The sequence below is a fragment of the Amyelois transitella genome, chromosome 9, assembly GCF_032362555.1.
Source record: "Amyelois transitella isolate CPQ chromosome 9, ilAmyTran1.1, whole genome shotgun sequence".
NCBI lineage: Eukaryota > Metazoa > Arthropoda > Insecta > Lepidoptera > Pyralidae > Amyelois > Amyelois transitella.
The window spans coordinates 5,939,720-5,963,257 of record NC_083512.1 but is presented as its reverse complement, the minus strand read 5'-3'; the positions used below and the strand labels follow the sequence as shown (position 1 = coordinate 5,963,257).

Sequence of the window (23,538 nt, the reverse complement as noted above, 5' to 3'; positions counted from 1 at the left end):
CATAGCCACTTACTATTCAACGATATGATAATTTCTATTGGAGTCTCCTCTACCTGATTGCTGATTAACGCGTATTTGTTCATAATGGCATACTTGAAGGTTAGTTTGAATAAAGGTTTATTTTTGTTAATTTGGGTAGGTACTACATATTTGCCATTGAAACTAAATTGATAAAAACTGATGGTTAGTTTTGAGCGAATGCACGTCCAGAAGGTGTCGACAGCGACTTAGATGTACGGATATAGTTAAAAATGGTATACTTTATGATATGCATTTGTATTAAAATTAAATTTATATATATTTGTTTTTTGTGACCGTTCGCGCCAGTTCCTGTGCAGCTTAATTGATTAAAATTCCGGTAAGTTTGGAGCGAATGCAGCACACCCACAGGGTGGCAAAGGTGGAGTACAGACAGATATAGGCAAGTTCGGCAGCCGTAAATGCCCCCGTTAATTAGTGGCGGGCTCCCGACGATACGGCGACAAATTACTCTACATTCTGTTGCCGCACGCAAATAAAACGACCGCACTGTATCGTCGCCGCCGCCGACACCGCGGTCAATTTGCTCAAACTTTTGAACTTCCATCAATTCTTTCGTTATTATATTTTTTTTAAGATCATTAATTATTTTTTCTTGATGTCTATTAAAATGCTTATTTAATATTCTTCTGCGAATATAATATTTCTAGTAAGTCTAGTAGTTATCATACAAAATTCATGATACATTTTAGCATCTTTGAATTCTTTTCAATTTAATGTCTAAGTAGAGAATTCGTGTAGATTCGATACTCTTTCTAGATTGAGTAAAAAATAGATAAATAAACGGACACAATAAACATAGAAAAACTCTTGATTGCACCATAAGAGTAAAACATACAAAACAGCACGAAAGAGACAGAGATGGAAAAAACGCGACTTGTCGCTAATGCAATCTCTTCCAGGCAACCTTTGGGTTATATAATGCTCGAAAGGAACAAGAACTAGAATAAACTGAGTAGGTAGTGTTGTTCAGGAAATTGACGTATTGTGTCCTAACATTACTCTGCCTTGTATGAATTATTCAGTAGCGAAATGTATCTATTAATTAGAGCATAGTCATTAGTTACCTTGACATGTTCGATGCAGTATGCAGTTGTGTTACAAAGTATGGAGAGTGCAAAAAGTGAACATAGTTACATTTATTTTCATTTTTGTACTCTTGGAATTTTTAATTAAACCAATATTGGTTACCAACCGTTGAACCTACGTTTTATATTTATGAACTTGTGTACACAGAAAAGATAAAGATATTTTTAACACAAGAAAATCGAAGCTTTTGCTTATTTCCAAATTTCAATCAAGAGACATGATGAAAAGAAAAGTAATTTCACAATAAAAAAAAATCCCGAGCATAAGCATAAGTTTTATAAGTACCTGTTTTTCATTATTTTACTTATGGGATATGACAGCGCCAGCTATGGTAGGTGAGTCCATCACGTTGATTGGTTTCATATTGCAATGACCCCGTATTGTTGTACAGGTTTATCTACCGACGAGACATCCCATTAAGGGTTTGCTACTCCAAGCGACATCGTCGACATTGTGCTACTTGTATTGTTACGGTGCACTTTGTGCTGACAATACGTGACATATGCATAGTTATGTATGAAACACACCATCAAATTGTATTAAAGTCACTGTTTCATAATTACGCATCGTGTTCCAAATGCGAAGTGTAAAAGTTATTTAAACATTAAGCGAAATATAATGTATTTTAACTGCTAGAATCATAATTTAGGTACTGCCAGGTCACTTCAGGTGAATGTTCTAGGAAAGGTAGTCTTCATAGAATACTAATCGCAAGTTATAATGAAAATAAGCAAATTATTTCCTGACTTGTGCCAAAACGACACAAACACCAGTGCGGGATCCTTAATTTACAGCAATAATGTAGTGATAACACGCAATTTACTCATACGACGTCGATTAGTATCAGAAAAAAAATGTATTCACATGTCTTCTGTGATAATGTGATGTCTGACCGCGTGTGATTGTACTGTAAGTGGCACAAGGACGGACACGGCCTCCCGCTCACAGCATGAATCCATTTAAATATTGCCCATGTTTTCCATTAAAAATGCTAGTTTTGATATATTGATCCATGTGTCTGTGAAAAAGTAATTTAGCAAATTAACACCTATTTGTTTACTCGTCGTATTTTAGGCACCATGTTTGTTACTTTTTTAATAGACTGTACTTCTTTTAATACAACCCTTATCTGTTATTTTCAACGATGGAATCTGAGCTGATTTTAATATTTTGCATTTTTCCCCTTATTTATTATACGTAACTTTACTTAACTTTTTAAGGTGTAAAAAGACCTCCAGATGTAGGGCTATTTTAGTCCAATAATCTTCATCCCTATATTTATATAGATAGTAATCTGGCTATAAAGTAAACAAATAAGTAACGCGTAAGTGCTTACCACTTACATGGAGATGTGTATATGTATATATCATCATTACAATGTTAAAGACTATAATAAAATGTGCTGTGCCTGGTTAAGGCTTACTCAAAACGTTTTCAATATGCAATTGCTTGCTTTCATAAAAGCCATTTATCTTGGATCGTTAGCAGAGTACTCAAGTCTGCGGTTTGTGAAATTATTTTGTTAGCACGGCAGCGCTCACGCAGCTGAGCCGCGGTCGCGGTGGAGGGACCGGCGATTTCCTCGTTTTGTTCAAACATTAGGTGGCACTCTTATATGCAGCTGTGTCAGCGGGTGAGCGTAGAGCAATTTGCGTGTGCAGCCGTGCACAGTGGGCGTCCACGCCGTAATGAATGGGCGACGTGTTCACAGATTGGGAACACCGCTATCGGACGTAGAATAGGCTCGATTCATAGGATAGGTATGTATATACATATATATATAGTAGGTAGGTAGTATATGTATATAGTATGGTATAAACACTTAAATTTAACTTCACAGAAAACCACACATCTATAAATCGCTAAGCCACTTTAAATTAATTTTATTCATCGACGCGGCTGCGATTTCTGACTCACACACAACAGGATAAAAGATTCTTTGAGTTTGTGACGAGTGAGTCAAGATTAACCTATTTTCTGCGAAACTATAAATATGCTTCTTATGTAACATAAATTGTATAAGTAATTTGCTATATTTTATTCACGGGTAATCAGAAGAACTAGTCCAATGCATTGTGTTCGATCTGCGAAGTAGATCATAACCAGCACTCGCTACCGTGAAATCAGGAAATGCAACGGTTGATGATTGGCTAAACTCATAACACTGCTGTGCACTTGCAAAATACCTACAATGCAGAAATATAGCTTGTGCTTGACAATGATAACATTATTATTAATTATTAATACTGTTACGCAAAAGCGGCAGAATTTAAAGTAGAATGGAATTTACAAATAAATAATATTTCTTGAAGTGAAATTTGTGTAAAATGGTCACTTAAGAAAAGTATTTTTTAATAACTTTAAAAAATTCTTTTCTTAAGTGACCATTTTACACAAATTATGTGTTTTATTCACAACAAAAGACGCTAAAAGGCTTGCGACTAAATCTATTTTCATTTCCGTTTTCTTCATACTTTATAACTGCTGTAGGCGTGCAGATATCGACACTGGTTAGTTAACAATACGAATGCTTTATTAACGGTTCTTGTAGTCTGTTCATACAATGGGGATCTGTTTTGATGATTGGGTCACGGATTTATTAGTGTAGATCATATAAGATGTCGATTGATCGAAACATTAACGTAGAATATGTTCGTATAACATATTCTACGTTAATGTTCATTTTTAGATATGTGGAACGTTGAGCGAAGAGCGATTGAAATTGAGTGTAACAAAATTCGGTTTGATATTGTTACAATTTTTGTATCACTAAATGTAGTATTAGCATGTTTACGTAAAAAATAATCATGTTAAATATATGTATTTCTATTGTTTCTTTTACAGGTCATAAGCAAGCCGTACCAGCCGTCATCTGGTGCGGAATTGACGAAGCTGTGCAACCACAAGCGGAAACTGCTGGCGACGCTACAAGCGCGCGCGCAGTCGCCTGCGACGCCGCCGCCCAATCACACCGAACAAAAGAAAGGTGAACATTTAACAGTAACGCTTAATTTCTTCGACGATTTAATAATATTTAATTTGTAGGTTAAACGGTCTGCTTTTGTATTGAATCAAACTGTCCCTAGTCCCAAAATAAAAATTCACGTAAAATAAGTTTATTTTATGTGAATTTTATTTGGGCAAAATATAATTATTAGAAATTTGATTAAGATTGCAATATGCGTTTTTGATAAGTCTATTATAAAGTTAATAATTACCCAAAAATATCATAAGATGCTAGATTTTGTCTATTTCTTTGTGAAAATAAATATCACATCGTTTGAAGCGCTTAGTACAATTCGACTAAAAGCGACGTCACTGTAAATAAATTACTCAGAGAAATTTAATCTTCAATTTTGGGAGTAAACACGAAGAAATGAGATAACAATAAACAAATTATTATTCATGTCATAAGGAGGAGGAGAAAGATGGTGTGAGGCGAGGAGTAAACGGTCGGCGAAATAACAGAGGGTATATTGTCTTGAATCCATGTTTATTGTACTAGAGTTACTTATTGAGATGCTCGGCTCTGATTTTATCTCGTCTGGGGCAAAAGGGATAAATCTTAATCTTACTTTTTTTCTATATTTGTTTACTTTTGAGAGTATAGTTAATATTTTTAGCCTAAATTCCTTTTTTCTTTCTTCATAAGCCTTTTTCTTTTAAAGCCTTTACTGTCTGTGAATTAACCCATCAATGAATAACATACAACTCGAATACAGTTTAGAAGAGACGAAAAACAATGTTCGTTGTTGTTAAAATATTACTTTGTAAATTAAACAAGTTTATGCAAAGAAAGGCTTTAACAGTGCAGTTTCATCTCATAGTAGACCGGCCAAGAGCATTATTATCCGATTAGCGGGCGGGTGTTCCGGGCGCAATCTCCGAGCCGGCCCTCCTTCATCCAATTACACTAGTGTGAACCGAACGGAATTATCCGGGATACCAACGTGCCCGCCTGTTTTCAAAATCCATTGTAAGTGACCGTTGAACCCTCATTTAATTAACAGTTGACGATGACGCGATTCATTTTGGTATTTAACCTTTACAAAATCAGTAACTTTGAATAATGTTTCGCAAAAACATTGCATTTGTACACATTTTTGGCCACATATTTGCAGTGAACATTGTAATGGAAATGTAAATCTCCCGAGAGTAGTTTCAGTACGTATACATCAGTGTCGTCCTCTGTCGGCTCCGTAAAAGCGAGATAAGTCTCACTATCTATTTCTAAAGAGTCTAAAAGCAACACTGAAACGTGGTTGCTCGTAGGACGGAGCGCAGAGTTGTTTCTTGTAACAAAGAGGGTAGAGCGGTCTCTTTGTTGTTAAGTGGCAGTCAGAGGGAAGGCGTTTCAAATATCTATAGTATGGAAAGACACCTTCCCTCCCATCTTTGAATTACAATCTCATTGCATTCTGTTGCATTCTGTTTTCAAAATTCAATGAAGACTTGTTGATTTTCTTTTCAATGGTCAAGTAAAATCTAGAAAATATGTGAATAGGTACTTTATCATGCAATAGTTGTATGGTAATAAAAATATAGGGAAAAGTTAAAGTTTTTTAAAATTATTTATGTCGTGTTTACTAATTTTAGGCAAAATTTTGGGATTAATCGCAGCAAAATCTTGGGTCCTTTCTGTTGTGTTTATTATTCGTAAAAGGGGTGCGGGGCGCATTTAGCGTGGCATGAATAGCGGGTAACTGCACTTCGTCAGCCGTCCGTCCGGGAGTAACAACCTGCATTGCGCCCAACACCCCCTGCAATCCTAGCAGTCGTGTCTCCACCTGTAATATGCTACGACTGTGTTTTACTATTAAATTTCAAAACTATGGTTGACATTTTATTTGTATTGTTTATTTAAATAACTTTTTTTGATAATGTATTTTTTTTCTCTGTATCTGAACCAGAATCTTTACGTTATATAATTATTTTATAATAATTAAACAAAGAATGTTTTATTACGCATAAATATGTATATTTTTTTACTAAATGGTTAAACCATTTTGTGTTACAAAGCATTGTATAGGGAAGTCAACATAATCCACGAAATTGCGTAATTACCGTAAAGGAAGTAGGACGTTTAGGCAAACAAAAAACGCAGGCGACTCGATCAGTGGCAGGAACAAAGGCGAGTGTAATTTGAAACAATCGGTGGTGGTGCAGAGCGGCCGGTGTGGGCGCCCCGCCGACTATTGATCTGACGAGTCGCGCCTCCTCGCCCGCGTCCCCACACCGCCCTCCCGCCCTGGCGCCTCGGAGACCACCCTCGCCTCGCACACAGCCCGTATTTTAATTGCAAATCTGCCAGATAATGTGCAAATAGATAACGGTATTATACTCGGCTCGCTAACTAATTATGAAGCGCTATCGAATTACGAGACTGACTTTTAGGCTCGTCAAAATCGATTAGAAATTGTTTATGTTTTAATACACGAGTTATGATGTCGTAAAAATTCGAATATCAATTATAACTTTTAATTAGGTTTATTCCGGCTGACGAGATTGGACTTTATTAACCGCGCTTAAAGGCTATAAATGCTAATCTTTGTCGTTTTACATAGCAATGGCTCGATTACTGGGACTCTTCCGATTTGACGTGGAACCGCTTATTTTCCATTTCCCCCGCCCACCGTTCGGGTCGTTGGCAGCTTCCTTCGGAAATCTCGATAAGGCATTGATGCTTTTGATAGGTTTAACAATGGAAGGTAGTATGTAGGTATGGCATTATTTTTAAGATTATTTAGATGGTAGAGTTTCCAAAGTCATACGTAAGGTGTATCTATACTATAATAATGAAAATATTGCTAACTTATGAGTAGTATATTCAAGAGATATTGATGATGCTTAAAGAGCAAAATTTGAATAAAACTACTATACTTATAATGAGTTCAGAACAAAAGATAATTTAAAAAAATATTTGACTTTAGAGTAACTAACTACTAAGCAGAAAAATACTTCATGAAAAGGGTTGCTTGGACAAATGACATTGCTTGGCATCTCAATATTCTTTTAAATTATTAGGTCGTCTGGAGATCGGTGCAAAGTCACGCGGTCGATCCCCGCTCCCTCAATGTCAATGTTTAAGTACACTATTGTATAAGGCATTTATCCTTTTAATTTAAACAGTTTGTTGGTGTCTGAAGGATTTTCATTGTTTGCGATTTTATTAGTATTGACTGATTATTTTCATCATTATTCCTTCTAACTTGAAAGATAACACAAGTTCAGCGTATTTCTTTAATTTTCAGTGGCTGGTGCGGAGGTCGCCGTTTTGAAGAAGAAAATGAAGAAGCGAACCGGCTTCCCGCCAAACATGAGTGTGTCTCAGATGATGATGCAAAGGGAAAGACCTTTCAATGATTTAAAGGTAATATACAATATAATAATTTTAATTATAAGGAGGATAATAATCCCTCGTAACTAAGTATTCCTCTTCCTCCTGCCGTTATCTCCGGTTTCATCCTCACCTCTCTGAAGAGGAGCCCGGGGTATACCTTTTCTCGGCCATGATCCCGAATAGACCGAGTCCTCCATAACTTAGCGTATAAGCACAATTCTTAGTCTTCCTGAAATACAGTACTTTTTAGGCATTTGTAGTTGAAACTAAACTTTTAAACTTTCGCATTGCATGATATTAAAGTATGCAAACGGGAATCATGTTGTGTTATTGTAATTAAAACAATTAACAGGTACTTAACAGTGTATTGTTCTGAAATTGAATATTTTATCATTTCAGTCTCAAGACATCGATCATAACAGGACTGCGTCGCCAGGAGTGGGCCCCCAACGGAATAACGTACAACCTAACGTGCCCTTCGCACCCATGCAGCAAAACCTTCCGATTGCACCTCAGGATGATGTCAAACAGGAGACACAAGTGCAAAGGAGTTCCCACTACCTCACCGTGAGCAGTGGCTGGATCACTCAACAACAACAAGAGAATCTCGACCGACAAAGAACTCAACAGCCCCCAGTCCCGGCTACTCCACCTGTCAACGTAGGCTTGCCAGTACTAGGTACTAATGGACAAATCATAGGCGTCAACACAGGGTACAACAAACAAAACCCAAGTTTCAAAAATGTGAGCGTTATCCCTCAAAACATTGTTGATCAAGCTCACAAAGACGAAAAGAAAGAAATGAACCATCAGAGCAATGCCTCCAAATACCCCGGCAAAGAAGAAGAGTCCCAAATATTTTGCGGATTGAATCAACCGTTGACACCGGAAGTCATGCAAAAAATTAACGAACAACAGCAAATATTTATACAACAAAACCAAAAACAGATTGAATTAGCTATGAAAGGTTTTAGAACACAACTGGCCGATAATGTTAGTCAAAATAGACCACAGAATCAGCCTCAGTATGTGCCTCAAGGTCAACTGGTTATACAAAATGGTGCGGTTGTAAAAACGAATCCGGCTAAAACTCCGCCTTGGCAAGTGAAAAGAAACGACTCTAATGCTCCTATTGTTAGCCCCACTCCAAAGCAGCAGAAAATGGAAAATGTTGATTATGAGGAGTCAAACACAAATATATCAGATGATTCCACAGGTTCTTATGGTTCCTTTACTAATAACGAACACGCCATGAATCAAGCCATGTGTTCCCGTGTGCCTCCGTTGCCACAGCATTACAATATGCTAAGTCAGCAGTGGCCAAGTGTCGACGTTAGCAAGAAAAAGCTCAAAAACAATAGCAAAGGGTCTAAAAAGAAGGCAGGATCTACCGAGAGCAAAGGGATGGCCTTCGGTAACAACGGCACGAGGATTGTCCAAGACGTCAAAGGGGATGACGTCACAAACAGTAACGTGCCGTCTTTCATGGACGACCCTAACGGGTATTTAGCACAGCAAACTGTTTTGTTGAATAATACAATTTCAAGACAAGTAGGAATGAATTCTTCTCTAGATAATAATCAATTTGACAATTGCAATAATTGCTTCAATCCTCAAAATCAGGGAGATAAAATGTGTAAACCAAATACAAAATCTGAAATGAACTATAGGGGTAACGTAGTTCCTAATCCTTCGCCTTCTCCACATAACACACCAGACAGCAGTGTTTTACTGGAGAAAAATATTGAAAATCTTCCCCATTGTTATAAAGGGCATATGCCAATGAAAAACAGCACAGATTTTGTTGACAATCAAATGAGGCTAAAATATATGAAACATAATCTGTATAAACCTGAAATGGAGAGTAATATTGCTACATCTAGTCCTAAACATAGTTTCGAAGATAATCCCGTGACGTCGTCAACATTTATTGAGCGTAGTCCGATCGTAAACGATAACTGTGGCCCGATTCAAGCAGGAACCGTGAGCACGAGTAACGTGTCGCCCACAGAGACGTTGCAACCGCCAGAACCTTCTCCCACGTTGTCTAACAGTTCCCGAAGTACTGACACTCCGCACAGCAACGGTAGTGGTAGCTCACAAATGCCCAATTGTACATTCCCTATGCCGAGTCCGGCGTATTCTAATTCATCTTCCTTTAGAGAAAATTTTAATAGTAATCCACCGACGCCTGGTAGCAGCCAAGCTTACCATTTTAATTCTCCTGGACCGCCTAGTAATCAGACGATAACCGGGACACAAATGATGCATTTCATATCAAATCACAATGTAAATAAAAATCTAATGGAGGTAGATAACATATCAATGGTAGGTGTAAAGCCTGGCTTGAAACCTCCACACGAATTATTTAGAGCCGATCGAAGAAGATTGGAAAATGCTATGCCGGGATATTGCCCTCCCCCTCACTTGGGAGGCGGTCCCGCACATTCTCTAATACAAGCGTGTTATGTACAAACATTCGTGACAACAATGGCCAGTGGATTTTCTGTTACTCGCGATACGATGACTTCAGTATTAGCGGGTAAAGCGAACACCGCCACAACTTCAATCAACGCCTCCCAAGCAAACTTTGTCCGACCTCCCCCTCCGCCTAGTGTCAATTTAGCGACCAGTTACGCCATCCCAAACAATCAGCCCGATCCATTCATAAACTCGGTCAATTTACCGACAAGTTACCCACTGCACATAGCCGGAACTACAGCGCAAAACATGATATCAAAATCACCTTTAGAAATGGTTCAAAACGTTATAGGCAGCTTACCTTCTAAATTGGAGCCGAACAATTCTCAACCCGTACGAAGAGCAATGGCCACCACTCCAGGGCAGATCCTTATATCATCAACCGGGCAAATAATCGTGTCTAATAATCAGATGCCACCACCACCACCAAAGACAACAACGGCAGTATCTCCAGGACATAGCTCTGGTATGGTAACGAATGTTACTACATCTATAACACAGGTTGTCCCGGGGGTTGGAAGCGTGCAACCTATTGTGAACCAACCCACTGTCGTCGTCAACACCTTGCCGACTCCATTCGTTTTCCAACCTCCTATGATGGCCGTCGACGGTCAAGTAGTTCAACCAAATGCTGTCCTGCCGCAAATTGTGGCAGGGGGAATCGTGCCCGGCCAGTCTCCGAGCGAAAGTCAGCGACCGATGGACGTTAAAAATGGACAAAATTACGTACAAGGAGTGGCTATGCTGTCTCCCGAAAGTCTCAAAAAGAGAAGTAAGAAAAAGAAAAATCAGCCTAACATCACGAACGTTTTACAAATTGCGGCACCGCCACAAAATCCTAATAATCTGATGGTTCATCATACGTCCCCGCAGCATAACACTAGCCCCCAGTTTTCGCCGCGGGGTTTCCAATTGTCGCCTAATAATAATATTTCTCCGACGCCGGTACTGCAAGCTTTAACTATTGTTCCTGGAAAATCTGGCACTCCGGCTCATATAGTCATGAATGGCCAAGGAAATGCCAATAACTTTGGATCTCAACAAATAATCACGAATACGTCACCATCACAACAAATTAATTTACTGCAACCAGTAAACCTGATAAATAATGCAAGCAGTGTGATGCAGAATTTCCCAGCATTCCAACAGTTTATTGTGCCAAATCTCGGCGGAATGGTTATGACAGCGGACGGCACGGCTATAATACAGGACAATTCGACGGGAATGCCGGTTCAGTTGCAATTACAAACCGTGAACGGTCAAAATGTGCTGACGCCGGTGCAAAATCCTGGAGTGTTCGCTGCCGGCGCCAACGGTGGTGTAGTTATCAGAGCTCAAAATCAACAAGGGAAGATAATACAATCACAACACAGTCCAGGGGCTCAGTTTTTGTCCCCTAATAATCAAATGATGATGAACAGTCCCGGATTCAATGGTCAATTAAGTCCTTTACTAGCTAACTTGAGTCCAACAAACGTGGCATTCAATACGAGTTCCCAAGTGAGATCGAGTAACGTGCAAGCTCAAGAGTTCATTCAGACCAATCAAATGGGACAAACGTTAATGGTGCCGCTATCGCCGAAGCAAGTGTCTATAGCGGCAACTAACAACAGGAGTAATTCTACGTTCGTGCAGCAAAATACTACTATAGTCCAGCAGCAGACGACTCTGGTGTCTAACTCTCACAACACTCACACGTCGATTACTACGAATTTGCAAGGGGGGAACGCTCCGCGGTTGTTAGACGGGGGCGCGTCGCTCGCGCTGAAGCAGCACGCGAAGGCGAAGAGTTACAATTATATGCAAGAGCTCGCCGATGAGACGAAAGAGGACAAGTTTAACGAGGAGATTAAGTCGGAGGAGGGGAAGTTTATGGAGTTTCCGGCGGGCGGGTTCAACTACGTGCGGCACTCTGTATCCACGCAGACGCTGGTGAACCAGCGCAAGTCGCCGCTGGTGGCGGGCGCGGGCTCGCCGCCCGACACCACGACGCTGAGCCCGCTGGGCGCGCTGGAGCCCGCGCGCCCGCCGCCGCCGCACTACGCCGACACCACCACGAGCTCGCCCGAGCCCGATAATAACTCCTCGGTGAGAATCACTTCATTCCATACTAGTAAAATACCAACCGAAACATTCCGTAATTTCTTTATCCCGCAAAAAAATCTAGGAAATACTCACTTACACCACCATCCTTTCGAGTACTTCTAGACCACAAAGAACCTACATTATTGAACCTATTAGGATGAAACTTTAAGAAACAAGTTCATTTCCAAGTGAGCACCCCAGGAAGACTTTTCTTTCTATAATCTCATAAATGCTTTTCCTAAAAGTTATGTTTTTCTATGTTATCTGTCAGTAAAATTTACTTTTAAAATTTTATTAGGCTTTTTAGGCTCAGCTATTTGCTAATAGTACAAAAACACCTTTTGAAGCTCAGGATATGTTGACAGTATAAGATTTGATAAAATATGTTTTTAAGGTTGGCTGTTAGACACCAGTCTTTTTAAGAATTGAATAGAATCATTCGATTTTGTTTTTCAGGCTATGGTCCAATGTGTTTCAAGTAGCGAGCAAGACATGGCGGAGTCTCGAGAACAAGTGTGGCCTGCCGCTCGGAACGAATTCCATTCTGATACTGAAACACATGGTAAGACATATAATAAATTAATTCTGGATCTCTCGACTGCTCCTGTGGATAATATATTGTTTGGTGTTATATAATTTTATCAGTAATAGTATATTGTGACGCCATCCATAAGTAACCTAATATTTATGAATATGCTACGATCGCATAATCATTATTACAAAAATAAAGACAATACAGCTTTTGTATAGAAAATAAAATAAAGTGTCTTGGAATTAGTCGCCATCCTCTTCGGATTTGTTCCCGATTACGACCTTACCTCTCTGGATAGGAGCCCTTGCTTTGAACCTGTGCCTCCTTGTGAACCGTATAATCACTTACGCTCATGACTACCGACTCTCACAAAAAATACTCATTATTTTATGCGATAAAAACGTTATAGAACTTCTGCAGAAAGGGGAGAGTTACATAAAAGTTGAACTTTATTGTAAAGATATGAACTTACGTTATTTCGATGTTATAATTACAGGCTTGATGTCAAACGTGCCCCTGGTGCGTCAGTCCCGCTCGCACAATCCGGTCGAGTCTACCGAAATGCACTACAACCAAAACATGAACGCGGCCGCCAACAACAATCAGCACGTCATGCCAGTCTCGTCCAACTACTACGACAGAACACACGGTTACAAGCGGAAGAATGATTTCGGGGACGGATCATCTTACAGGACAGACAAAATCATGAGAACTAACTACAACATGGTCCATGCCATGCCGAAAGATTCAGATTACGACAACATGGGTATTACTTCGGATAAAATTCAAGCCAGGCACTTCCCATCTTCAGGGAGTAACATGGATAATGCTTCAATGCAAAAAGTATATGACAGACGTAATTTAGGTTCTGGCGACGGTAAGTGAACGGTTTATGTTATCTCTTCTTTCTTTGCCTTGATTCTTTGCTACTATTTATATGTTATTCGGATGCTCTATGACTTACTCATGAGAGTGCCGAACGCACTTTAATCTTACATATTTTCGATAACACTTTAATATCTACGTCTTTATCTAATGAAAATTTATATGTTTTCACTTGAAACATTACAAATACACATTTTGACACTTACAAACGTGTGTTTAGGCCTTCTTTATTTATTAAAATGATTTCAGTTTCGTGAAATTATTGCCACAATATTCTAACCTATCCAAACCATCTCACGCTTTAGCTACAGCTAACAAAATTCAAAATTTCTCATTATGTTGTGTCTTGTATTGGTTTTGAATTGATTGTCTCGCCAGTCGCTAGCCAAAATATTCTAAATTTACATTAATTTTATTGATTGAATCACTCCATGTTAAAAGGACGCGAGTCAGCATTCGCTGAATGTTGAAAATACGTAATTCATGATCGAGAAATGGTAACCTAAAACCTTTTAAAATGTTGTTGCTCGCGCCCTATTTCCTTGAAGCGACTCAATTTAGAACCGGATGAATACATAACAATGTGTATTGTGGTATATTTCAGCTTCTACATAATGCGATACTATTGGTCATTGGTTTTCTTTTGGTTGGGTTAATACAAGATACAGCTGTTAATAAAGGGTGTACTGGAAACTAATCAGAACTAAAGAGATGTGCAGCGTTCAAATGATCTCACCCCGGCTTTCTGTCGCTTTCCATTGCACCACATTCGAAGTAACAAAATTGGCTCACAAATTGGGATTACATTACTAACGCATCATTGTAAAGCCATCATCATATCATCTGTCCATCATTGTAAGTAATGCACATTTTCATATTATGTACTTACTGATTTGTAATATCTTTTCTTTGGTGAGGGAGGAAATGCAATCCACTTCAATTTGATGTTACTTCATCATAACCAGATGACGCTTGTTTATCTAAATTTCATACATGAAATATATAAAAATCGCTTTCTTATTTTTGGTTATGCTGGAGTAGTATCTGGTTGCACCTAAATTTATTTTAAATGTAAATATCTGCATACATCAGTTTAAAATATAAGTAAAACATTATATTTAGAAGTAAGTATTTTTTTCTTGTTAAAATTGTATAAAAATCTGATTGTTCTGAAAGCTTTTGATAGAGCAAACTTGACTGTGATTCTTTCTATATCATGAAAGTTGGCAAAGTTCAGTAGATAATAAAAAGTAAATAATACCTACCCCTAGAAGTGTAAAACGTTGAAATGGAAGAGTGAGAAAACTGAATTACATTAAAAGAGAACATTTTAAGGCCATTTGTTTATAAATACAAATTTAATGTCAAGTTCGCTCTATTGACATAGATTTAAAAAACTTTAGTATAACAATTTGTCCCGGACGGCTTTCTCTGGCTAGTTCAATATTTAGTTAATAAAACGTGGGTGACGGTATTCGCGGTGTACGTCTGTAACCGTCCGGTCGTCGATAGATGGTCAACAGCCGGCCGAGGCGGACGGCGAGGCGGAGGCGGAGGCGGAGGCGAAGGAGGAGGAGGATCGCGCGGCCAACAGCGGGCGGCGGTTCGCGGTGGGGGACGTGGTGTGGGCGGGGGTGGCGGGGCACGCGTCGTGGCCGGCCGCCGTGGTGGCGCGCGGCGCGGGCCCGCAGCGCTGGCGCGTGCGCTGGTTCGGCGCGCCCCCGCCCGCGCCCGCGCCGGCCGAGCTGCCCGCCGCGCGCCTGCTCACGCTCAGCGAGGGGCTGGAGGCGCACCACGCCGCGCGCACCAAGCTTAGGAAGTGAGTCGTGTGACGATTAACCCAACCCAAAGATTACCATAGACTAATATGTTAAGCAATGTTGATACAAACGATGAGTTCGCGAATTAATTATAAAAGAACTAAATCTAAGTCGTAATAATTCTATTTTATTTTTTTTTTGTTTTAGTACTCGTTTTTAGGTGGAGCTCAAAGAAAATGACGCTTTTTTTTTCAAAAATGTCTTATAGTTTTTTGTTGCAACATACATTTATTAAACACTTGAGCTTTATAACAATAAATTATTAACTTCCATCAATTATTGCCACAGGAGTAGAAAACTAAACACGCTTCTCGAGAACGCTATACAAGAGGCGATGGCAGAGCTTGATAAGAAAAGTGAGAAAACACACACACGGGTACAAGAGGCCGAAGAGGCAGCGCCAGGCGCTCCCATCGCCGAAACTCCCAAACGGAGCAGAAAACAAGAGAAAAAAAGCAAAGAGAAGTCCAAGAAAGTAAACAAGACTTCAAAGTCAGGAGACACCACAAGACTAAGGAGCTCGCGATGACAACCGTATGTTTCACATGAATATATAGTACAGGCATGTAATTTTATGTGGCAACTGATAAATAATGTATTAACAGCGCAGTTTTAATTTACACACAGTTTTTATGGTCATTAACAGTTTGAGAATGTCTGTTCTATATTATATAGCTCTTCATCTTAACTCAGATAAATAAATTTCTTTAAGTGGGTTTAACTCCGTCCCCGCGCATAGGCTTAAACAAGTTTTTGCGCCTTGCATACGTTGCTAATAATGAACTTTAATAAAATTGATTCAGTTTACATATCTTTTGGCTTCTTCTAGGTACTCTCGTAAAACGGCTGTTATTATTTTATTTGACAGTTTTTCCAGGTTTTAAAGATGAGGATATTATAGTTTGTCGCCCTGCCGTAAAAAGATTATATACTTTTGAATCAATATTATAAATATATAAGAACTTGATTATAATTTATTATGGCTTTAGCCATACCTAAACTTCGTAATGGAATTCCTAAGTGTAATATGTGTACCTTTCAATTGAAATAAAACGAGGATTTCATGATTCTTAACATCTTATAGTTAAACAGAATGCTGCTCCAACGCGCATCAAACCCAAGATAGTACTATTGATGTTTTTCTCGTAGTTTTATACATCTCAAGTTTCATCAGTATTCAGCGGCTGCGGCAAGTGTTTAGAATAGTCTTCTAATATAGAAATTGAGATTTGTAATTTCTTTAATACTATACTGATAAGTGATGATTTACCATTCCATAACATATTAATTGGAAGTTTATCGTAGGTTAAATCCACGTCAGTATGATTCAATCTTTGTTTAGTTCCTCTTGGGCGTCGGTAGTTTCATAACTGTAATGACGAAAAATTTTCATAATCTGTTATTAACAAAAACGTTTGTGTGTGGCAGTCTATTGGTTGCCAGAATGAATGTTTGGTGTAATACTTATGTACAACAACAATAATTAAAAACATTGTTGTTTATAATTTTAGTAAATAAGAGATAAAAGTAGATTGCAGTCAATCTCATGTTATCCAAATAAGTTGAAATTCACCCTGTCATCGATATATTGTACAATCGTAGTTATCTGTAAATTGATAAGAAATTATGGTATATGTCGTGTAAATTAATGTGTTTTATTAGAGAGTTATAAGTATAACATGATTTCTAGTCAAAATATTGAGCATATTAAAACGTAGATATTTATAGACGAAGGTAAATGACAATAACACTGGCCTGGCATTTGTTGACGTCCTTCGACGACGTATGTCTGTCAACATTGTTTCGGTTACATATTGGATAAGTACAGCATAATTAACTATTACTTTCTTCAGTTAATTAATTGCGTTCTTTTGTTAAGTACTTTATTCAAGGAAAGCTAGATTTTTATACATAGAGCGGTTTATACACGAGAAGCGTGGTATCAATTCAATACATATTGAAATAATAAGTATTTGCTAGCTTGCAGTATCTTTATACATTTTATACGTCAATTCAAATAATAGGCCTATTATATTATTATTTTAGGTCATATTGTAACTTTGTTTTGAAATGTTTGGAGAGTTTTAGAAGGGTAATTTGAACAAATATTTTTATGTGATAAATCAAAAGACTCGAACCGGGCACAGTCAAACTATAGAATGCTAAAATGTCACATCACTTTTAAGAATCACATAAGTACTAACCTTGTCGTTATTATTTTTATATAGAAAATAAATTATCACTGTAAGTGTCGTTTAATTAAGTTTCTGTGGTACAAGGGAGATTACTTTAAAACATTTCAGAAATGCTTTTTAATCACAATATTCAAATAACATTAGAAATAAAGAATAAAATGTAGGTAGAATGTTAACGATAGTTCATACCATGAGTACATTTGCTAGGTAATTTGTTATTGACGGTCGTTGTTAGATATTATCAATGTGAAAAATTACTTTATGTGATCTTTGAATATGTCCGGTAAATATAATTATATCAAGGAATTATCATAGCTTACTGTTTTTATATTATCGTATTTTAACCTTAGAGATTCCACTTAAAACTCCTAATAAATGTGACTCCAAGATATCGAAATAGTATTTAATGTTAAATGGATATTGTTTATTATATTGATAGTCAGATAGCAACTCCTCTATGAGATGGTATTATGTACATAATCTTACTGTAGTTATGTATAGTATTTTATTTCAATGAAATTAATGTTTTATAGACTAATATACAACATAAGATTATTTATTTGTTTTGCTGTGTACATATTTTTTTCAATAAAATGTACCTGTTTTATTTAAACTTTGATTTTATTTATCATTCCTTTCTCTCTCATGTTACTGTATTACCGATAGCATACCTAAAAAGTTCGGTGACGCTTAAGTCAGTTCAGAGACGAGGTGCTGCATACCTATAGTCTTCCGGAAACCCGTGTTGCTAAGCCTATAGTAGTTTATATGATATGATTAGATAGAATGTCAGCAGGATAGATTTATGTCTTTTACTATATACGAACTTGGTAAGAGCAAAGATAAAAATGTACGCATTTGAAAACTGTCAACCTTAAAATTTTTTCGCTGAAAATGTTTGTCAGAAGTTTTACCTGCCTTATAGCAACCTAGTGAACCAACCAAGTTTTGATGCACTAGACCTTTAAGACTATGCACTGGAGAATCTACTAGGGAGTGGATATACTACAATATTAGCAAAATAATAATATTTATTTGTATTGAACTTCTTAACCACGTTGTAGCCAAGAAAGTGGTTAAGAATATAATGCGTTAGGGGGAAAAACAAATATTATTAGATAGGGTTTCCCATATGATAACTAGATCGCGTTGACAAGACTGTAAATAAAAAAAAATCCTAAATATAAGTACCTACCTATCATGTAGGTATTGGGTCCAAACGGAATCTAGACAAGTGAGACAGACAAAACCTGCGCAGCAGTTAATACAAGCCATCTCCTTATACCTGTGGGAAAATCACGTGTTTGCTTTATATTACATCTCAAATTTACAGGCGCTACTACACGAAAGAGGTTCATTGTAGGAAAAACGTTAGCAGCTTCAGACAAGGTGAGAGGGGTTCAGATTTTTAGGATGTTTTTGGTATGCATCCTCCTATCCGAGGTTTAACTACTTTTTTAACAGTTCTTCATATCTCCACTTGATGGCGCTGAACACTGCGATCTCTTTCGACTTTCCTACAAGCTACACATTTAAGGGTTAACAAAGAATGCAGTAGGTATTATACTGATATCCTAAATAACAATTCTATTTTTTTATATTAGCGAACTTTTACCATTTTAACACTACCTGTGGTGCTAGCATGGCACGCGCGTCGGCATTTTTATCGCGCGATAGTAAAAATTATAATCTGTTAAGTTGCGTCAAACAGGTTTTGTTGTAATGGCTACTTTAATCACAAATTTGTCCTCTTTGGTTAGGAATTCCTAATTCAGATTTATACAGCTATTTACACGTCTATTTGTGTTTCGTTAACAGTCCTTCCTTTGCGTTATTTACAAATACGAGTTCCATTGTGGCACCAGTGCTGCGGAAACGGTTCGAAGGGTTAATGATGTGTATGGCGGTCATGTAGCAAAAGAAAGCAGTGCGTTTTTGGTTTCAACGATTTGGTTCTGGAAAATTGTACCTGCAGAACAAGCCAAGCAGTTGATAATGAAGAATTAAAGGCTATTGTGGAAGCGGACCCATTGCAAACCACGTCCGAGTAAGCTTCAGGCTTCGGTGTTAGTGATAAAACTATTTAATCCACTTTAAGCAAATTGGGAAGATTAAGAAACTGGAAAGGTGGGTACCTCACGAATTGAGTTAAGCAAACCGGCAAACGCGTGTCGACTGCTGCGTTACATTACTTAACGGCACAATAATGACGGGATTTTAATCAAAAAATTACCTGTAATAAAGAGCGTTTTCGATTATCGTAGAGTGTGATTCTCTACGATAATCAAAAACGCTCATCGCAATGGCTGGACCCTGACCAGCCAGCCAAATCACGGCCCAAGCGAAAGTTACCCAAAAAAAGTTACTTGTAAGCGTTAGGTGGACTAGTGCCGGTGTCGTTCATTACAGTTTCCTCAAATCTGGCCAGATGATTACGGCAGATGTCTATTGTCAGCAATTGCAAAATATGATGGAAAAGCTAGCTGCTAAATAACCATGGTTGAGCAATCGCTCCACGCCACTGCTGCTTCACGACAACGCTGGACAGCACACTGTTCATTTATATTTATTTATTAGAGGCTACCAAATTAGAGGAGCTTCAATTGGTATGCCCAAGATATCCGTTCTCCCCGGACCTTGCTCCAACAGATTAAATTTTTTTACAAAATTTCGATAACTTTCTTTTAAAGGAAAACAACTCCGGTAGGGCAGTCCAAATCACCTTCAAAGATTTTACTTTATTGACATGGCAAAGTGCATAGATAATAATGGTTCTTACTTTGATAAAATAAATATTTGAAAAAATATTCGACTTTTTGTTCGTCTTATTACAAACGCCATGTACCTCGTCTGCGCAACCACGACCACTCTGACAAGAGTGTTCGACTAAGAAGAATTACAAACGCCAATTTCATATGCAAGGCAATGCACCTTATATTTTTTTTAATCAAATTATCATCGTCAAAAACGTGTCTCGGACGTAACGTATCTTGAACGTCACGTGTCTCGGACATGAATTGTCTCAGTCAGACATCACGTGCCTCGAACGACACGGTATTTGGAAGGCACGTGTTTCGGACGTCACATGTCTTAGTAAGCACGTATCTTAGACTTCACTTGTCCCAGATATCACGTGTCTTAGTCATTCATCATATGTGTCAGTCAGAAATCACGATATTACGAGTATGTTCTTTCTCCATTATTTTTCATTTCGGAAGAAAATGGCTGTTCTTGGCGGATTTGCTTATAACAAAGTGCTCGGAATCAGTGGACGAAGCCATGGGAAAAAGCTAGTCATAAAATAAATGGAACGATAATGTGCTTGTTTTGATGCGCCCACTTCCAGTTGGCATCGGAATCGTAGCGAAGAAGATGCGGTTCAATACGACCAGTGTTAACAGATCTCTTCTTCGATAGTGCCTCATATATTTTCTTTCTGTAAAATCCGTATCGTCGGTACCTTCATAGAGTGGGCGTACTTATAGTAAACAAATTCCGGGCAGCAAGTTTAAACATTTCCGTTGTCGTTACTCGAGGACGGGCGTGCCCTATGGTCCGTGAAGTTATTGCCTTCACGACTTATTGACGCACTGAAAGTTTCACTTCCCATTAAATTGTTTCGTTTGTTAATGTTATCGAGTTTTCATCTATGAGAGATACTTAGGTTCGGATTTCAGTAGGATAAGACACTAAGTAGGAACAATATTACCGCCAATAATAGCTATAATTGGTTAACACAGTTTTGATATGTACCTACTGTTATCAAAAATATTCTTATAAAAATATTTTTCTCATTAGGATTAAATCGCAATCTTATATTACAACACCTGGCAGGCTACTACTTCATAAAAAACCTTTTTACAAATAAATATAGTTTTCTCTCCACTATCATATCGTTTGCCATATGCCCCACGGGTATTTTCATGTCGGCTAAGTTGCATTGCTCTTTTAATCCGCCAGTTTGCACGATAAACACAAACAAACAAACAGATGACGCCACGTCCCACATCGCATACAACTTGTCGTCTGCAATATGTTAGGATTAAAAAATAATATCGCGGCCGTTTGGTTTTCTGTCGCAAATCTCCCAAAGTGAAAGAATGTAGGATAAAGGAAGTATGTAAGGGTGAATATTGTGATTTGAAACATTTAAAGGATATTTTATCACGGGGATATTTTATATAAAGTACATTATTGTTATTCGCCGACTTTTATAAGACTTAAGAATAATATAATCTAAGTAATGGATGTGTATTAAAGATGTTGGGATCGTGGCAAGAAAGATGTAGTCTTTGCCTACCGGAGGGGTAGGCAAAGGAGGTAAGTAAGCGTGATTTTATGTAAGTATGTATATCAAAACATCCAAAAACTAACAAAAAGTTTAGTTAGTTCATCATCATCATCGTAGCATTGGTAGAGGCCCAGAGGCTGTAGAGGCGCACTCATAACGAATTACCCGAAATTTCCACGGATGTCTAGTACCGGGACTTGTCGTTTTGCACGGGCTGTGCCAGGGCAAAAAGCTTTATTATATCAGATGAAATTTATTACGGAAATGAAATTTTACCTAATGCCTTATTTTTACGCTGCAAAACATTTATGACAGGTAACCAACACAAATTTAAATTCAGATAAATGGCCTGTTGAAATAAATAATTGAACAGGTAAAAACAATTTCAATTTGCGGCATGAGAGCTAAGCTTTTACCGGTTATGACATTCATTAAAATGTTACAAGTCGGAAATGCGTCGGCGCGCAAAGGTTGTGCCACTGATACATGTTTAATGATTACAGCGGTTGCCCATTTTAGCATTAAATAATACATATGATACACGCGGTCCATCGAGTTTATGATCCATTCGTAAATGATTTACAACGGGTTTAAATTTTGCACTGTAGCCAATGAAGGCCTTAAGTGATTAAAATATTTAAATATAGAATTTTGTTCAGTACCACATCTTGTAAAGTTTATAACAATCAAGTTTACAATACTACTTATTAATGTAAAAGTTATAACCAAGGTTCTAATGAAGTTTCTGTGAAACATAGGGCCCTTTCCTCTCGCAAATTAACCTACTGTGACTTTTTCACGCTCTGAAGGGCAATATAACTCTTAGTATTCAAATAAAAAAAAAGAAATTAATTTTTTTAATTACTGTCTACCGCAAGTGGTAAAGACGTAATTATATGAATGAGTGACAAATATTTTTCTGGTCCACACATAGTCTGAAGTTCAAAGTGCAAAAAGTAGATGGTTATTACCTACGTCGGATGTTTTCATTATACTTAGTTCCGGTTTACTGCATGATTGCGAAAGCCGTTTGTCCGTTTATGTATATGACAGATTGTTTTTATAAGTAACTATTGAAATGTTGGTATTATGTTTGCTTCTTTAAAGAATTTGGTGTGTGATTCTTGGTTTTTTGTAAATTGTCGATGCCTTTTGTAGAATGTTTTGTGCCCATAAATAAGCTTTCGAGAATAAATTGCCTAAGAGTAAACTTTGTCAAAATCCGTTGCTTAGAAAGGGATAGGGAAGGCGACTTAGCTTTTTACTATATACTCGTATATCAATATGACATCCTTTTTTTAAGTGCTGCAATAAAAACAATTGACAATTATGTATTTGCAACCAAAGTATACTCGGGCGTAGAAGTTGTAAGCAAGTAGAAGGGAACACGCTGAGACAACGTCCGCGCCTTTGCCTGATCATTTGTTGTTGTTTTTGTAAACAAAAAACTGATGCAGACTCCTATCATAGAATTTATGATTTCCTCAATAAAACAAATCTGGAACAAGTCGAAAGTAAATGGGTTGGGCGTCCGATTATTTAGAGGTCGGTGTCGATGGTAGGTACAGTATCGAATCGCCATTAATCTGATGGCGGATGGAGCGGCCGCGTCGATCGTAAATGAATGGTCATTGAAATGAAGACATATGGAGCAAACATATCACTCGGACATTTTATTTCGTTTGCCAACTGGAACTGTCGGCTGCTGTTACGAAAGACGTTTGTTCTGTTAAACTTTAAGTAGACCAGACCCAGGAGGCGAATTCTAAACTTCTCGGTTT

General features: G+C 37.9%; 1 protein-coding gene across 3 annotated transcripts in view; it reads left to right on the top strand.

The window, feature by feature from the left end:
* The window catches only part of LOC106134694 (uncharacterized), a 44,391-nt gene extending 26,330 nt beyond the window's left edge, over positions 1 to 18,061 (top strand). Inside the window, exons 3-9 of one of the 3 annotated variants that reach the window (XM_060945706.1) lie at positions 3,973 to 4,114; positions 7,380 to 7,498; positions 7,868 to 12,037; positions 12,491 to 12,596; positions 13,063 to 13,443; positions 14,964 to 15,270; positions 15,560 to 18,061. In XM_060945706.1, the coding sequence (XP_060801689.1) occupies positions 3,973 to 4,114; positions 7,380 to 7,498; positions 7,868 to 12,037; positions 12,491 to 12,596; positions 13,063 to 13,443; positions 14,964 to 15,270; positions 15,560 to 15,800 (5,466 nt within the window). In that variant the 3' untranslated portion in view covers positions 15,801 to 18,061. The other 2 variants (XM_060945707.1, XM_013334798.2) reach the window with 2 other exon arrangements.
* The last annotated feature ends 5,477 nt before the right edge of the window (positions 18,062 to 23,538 follow it).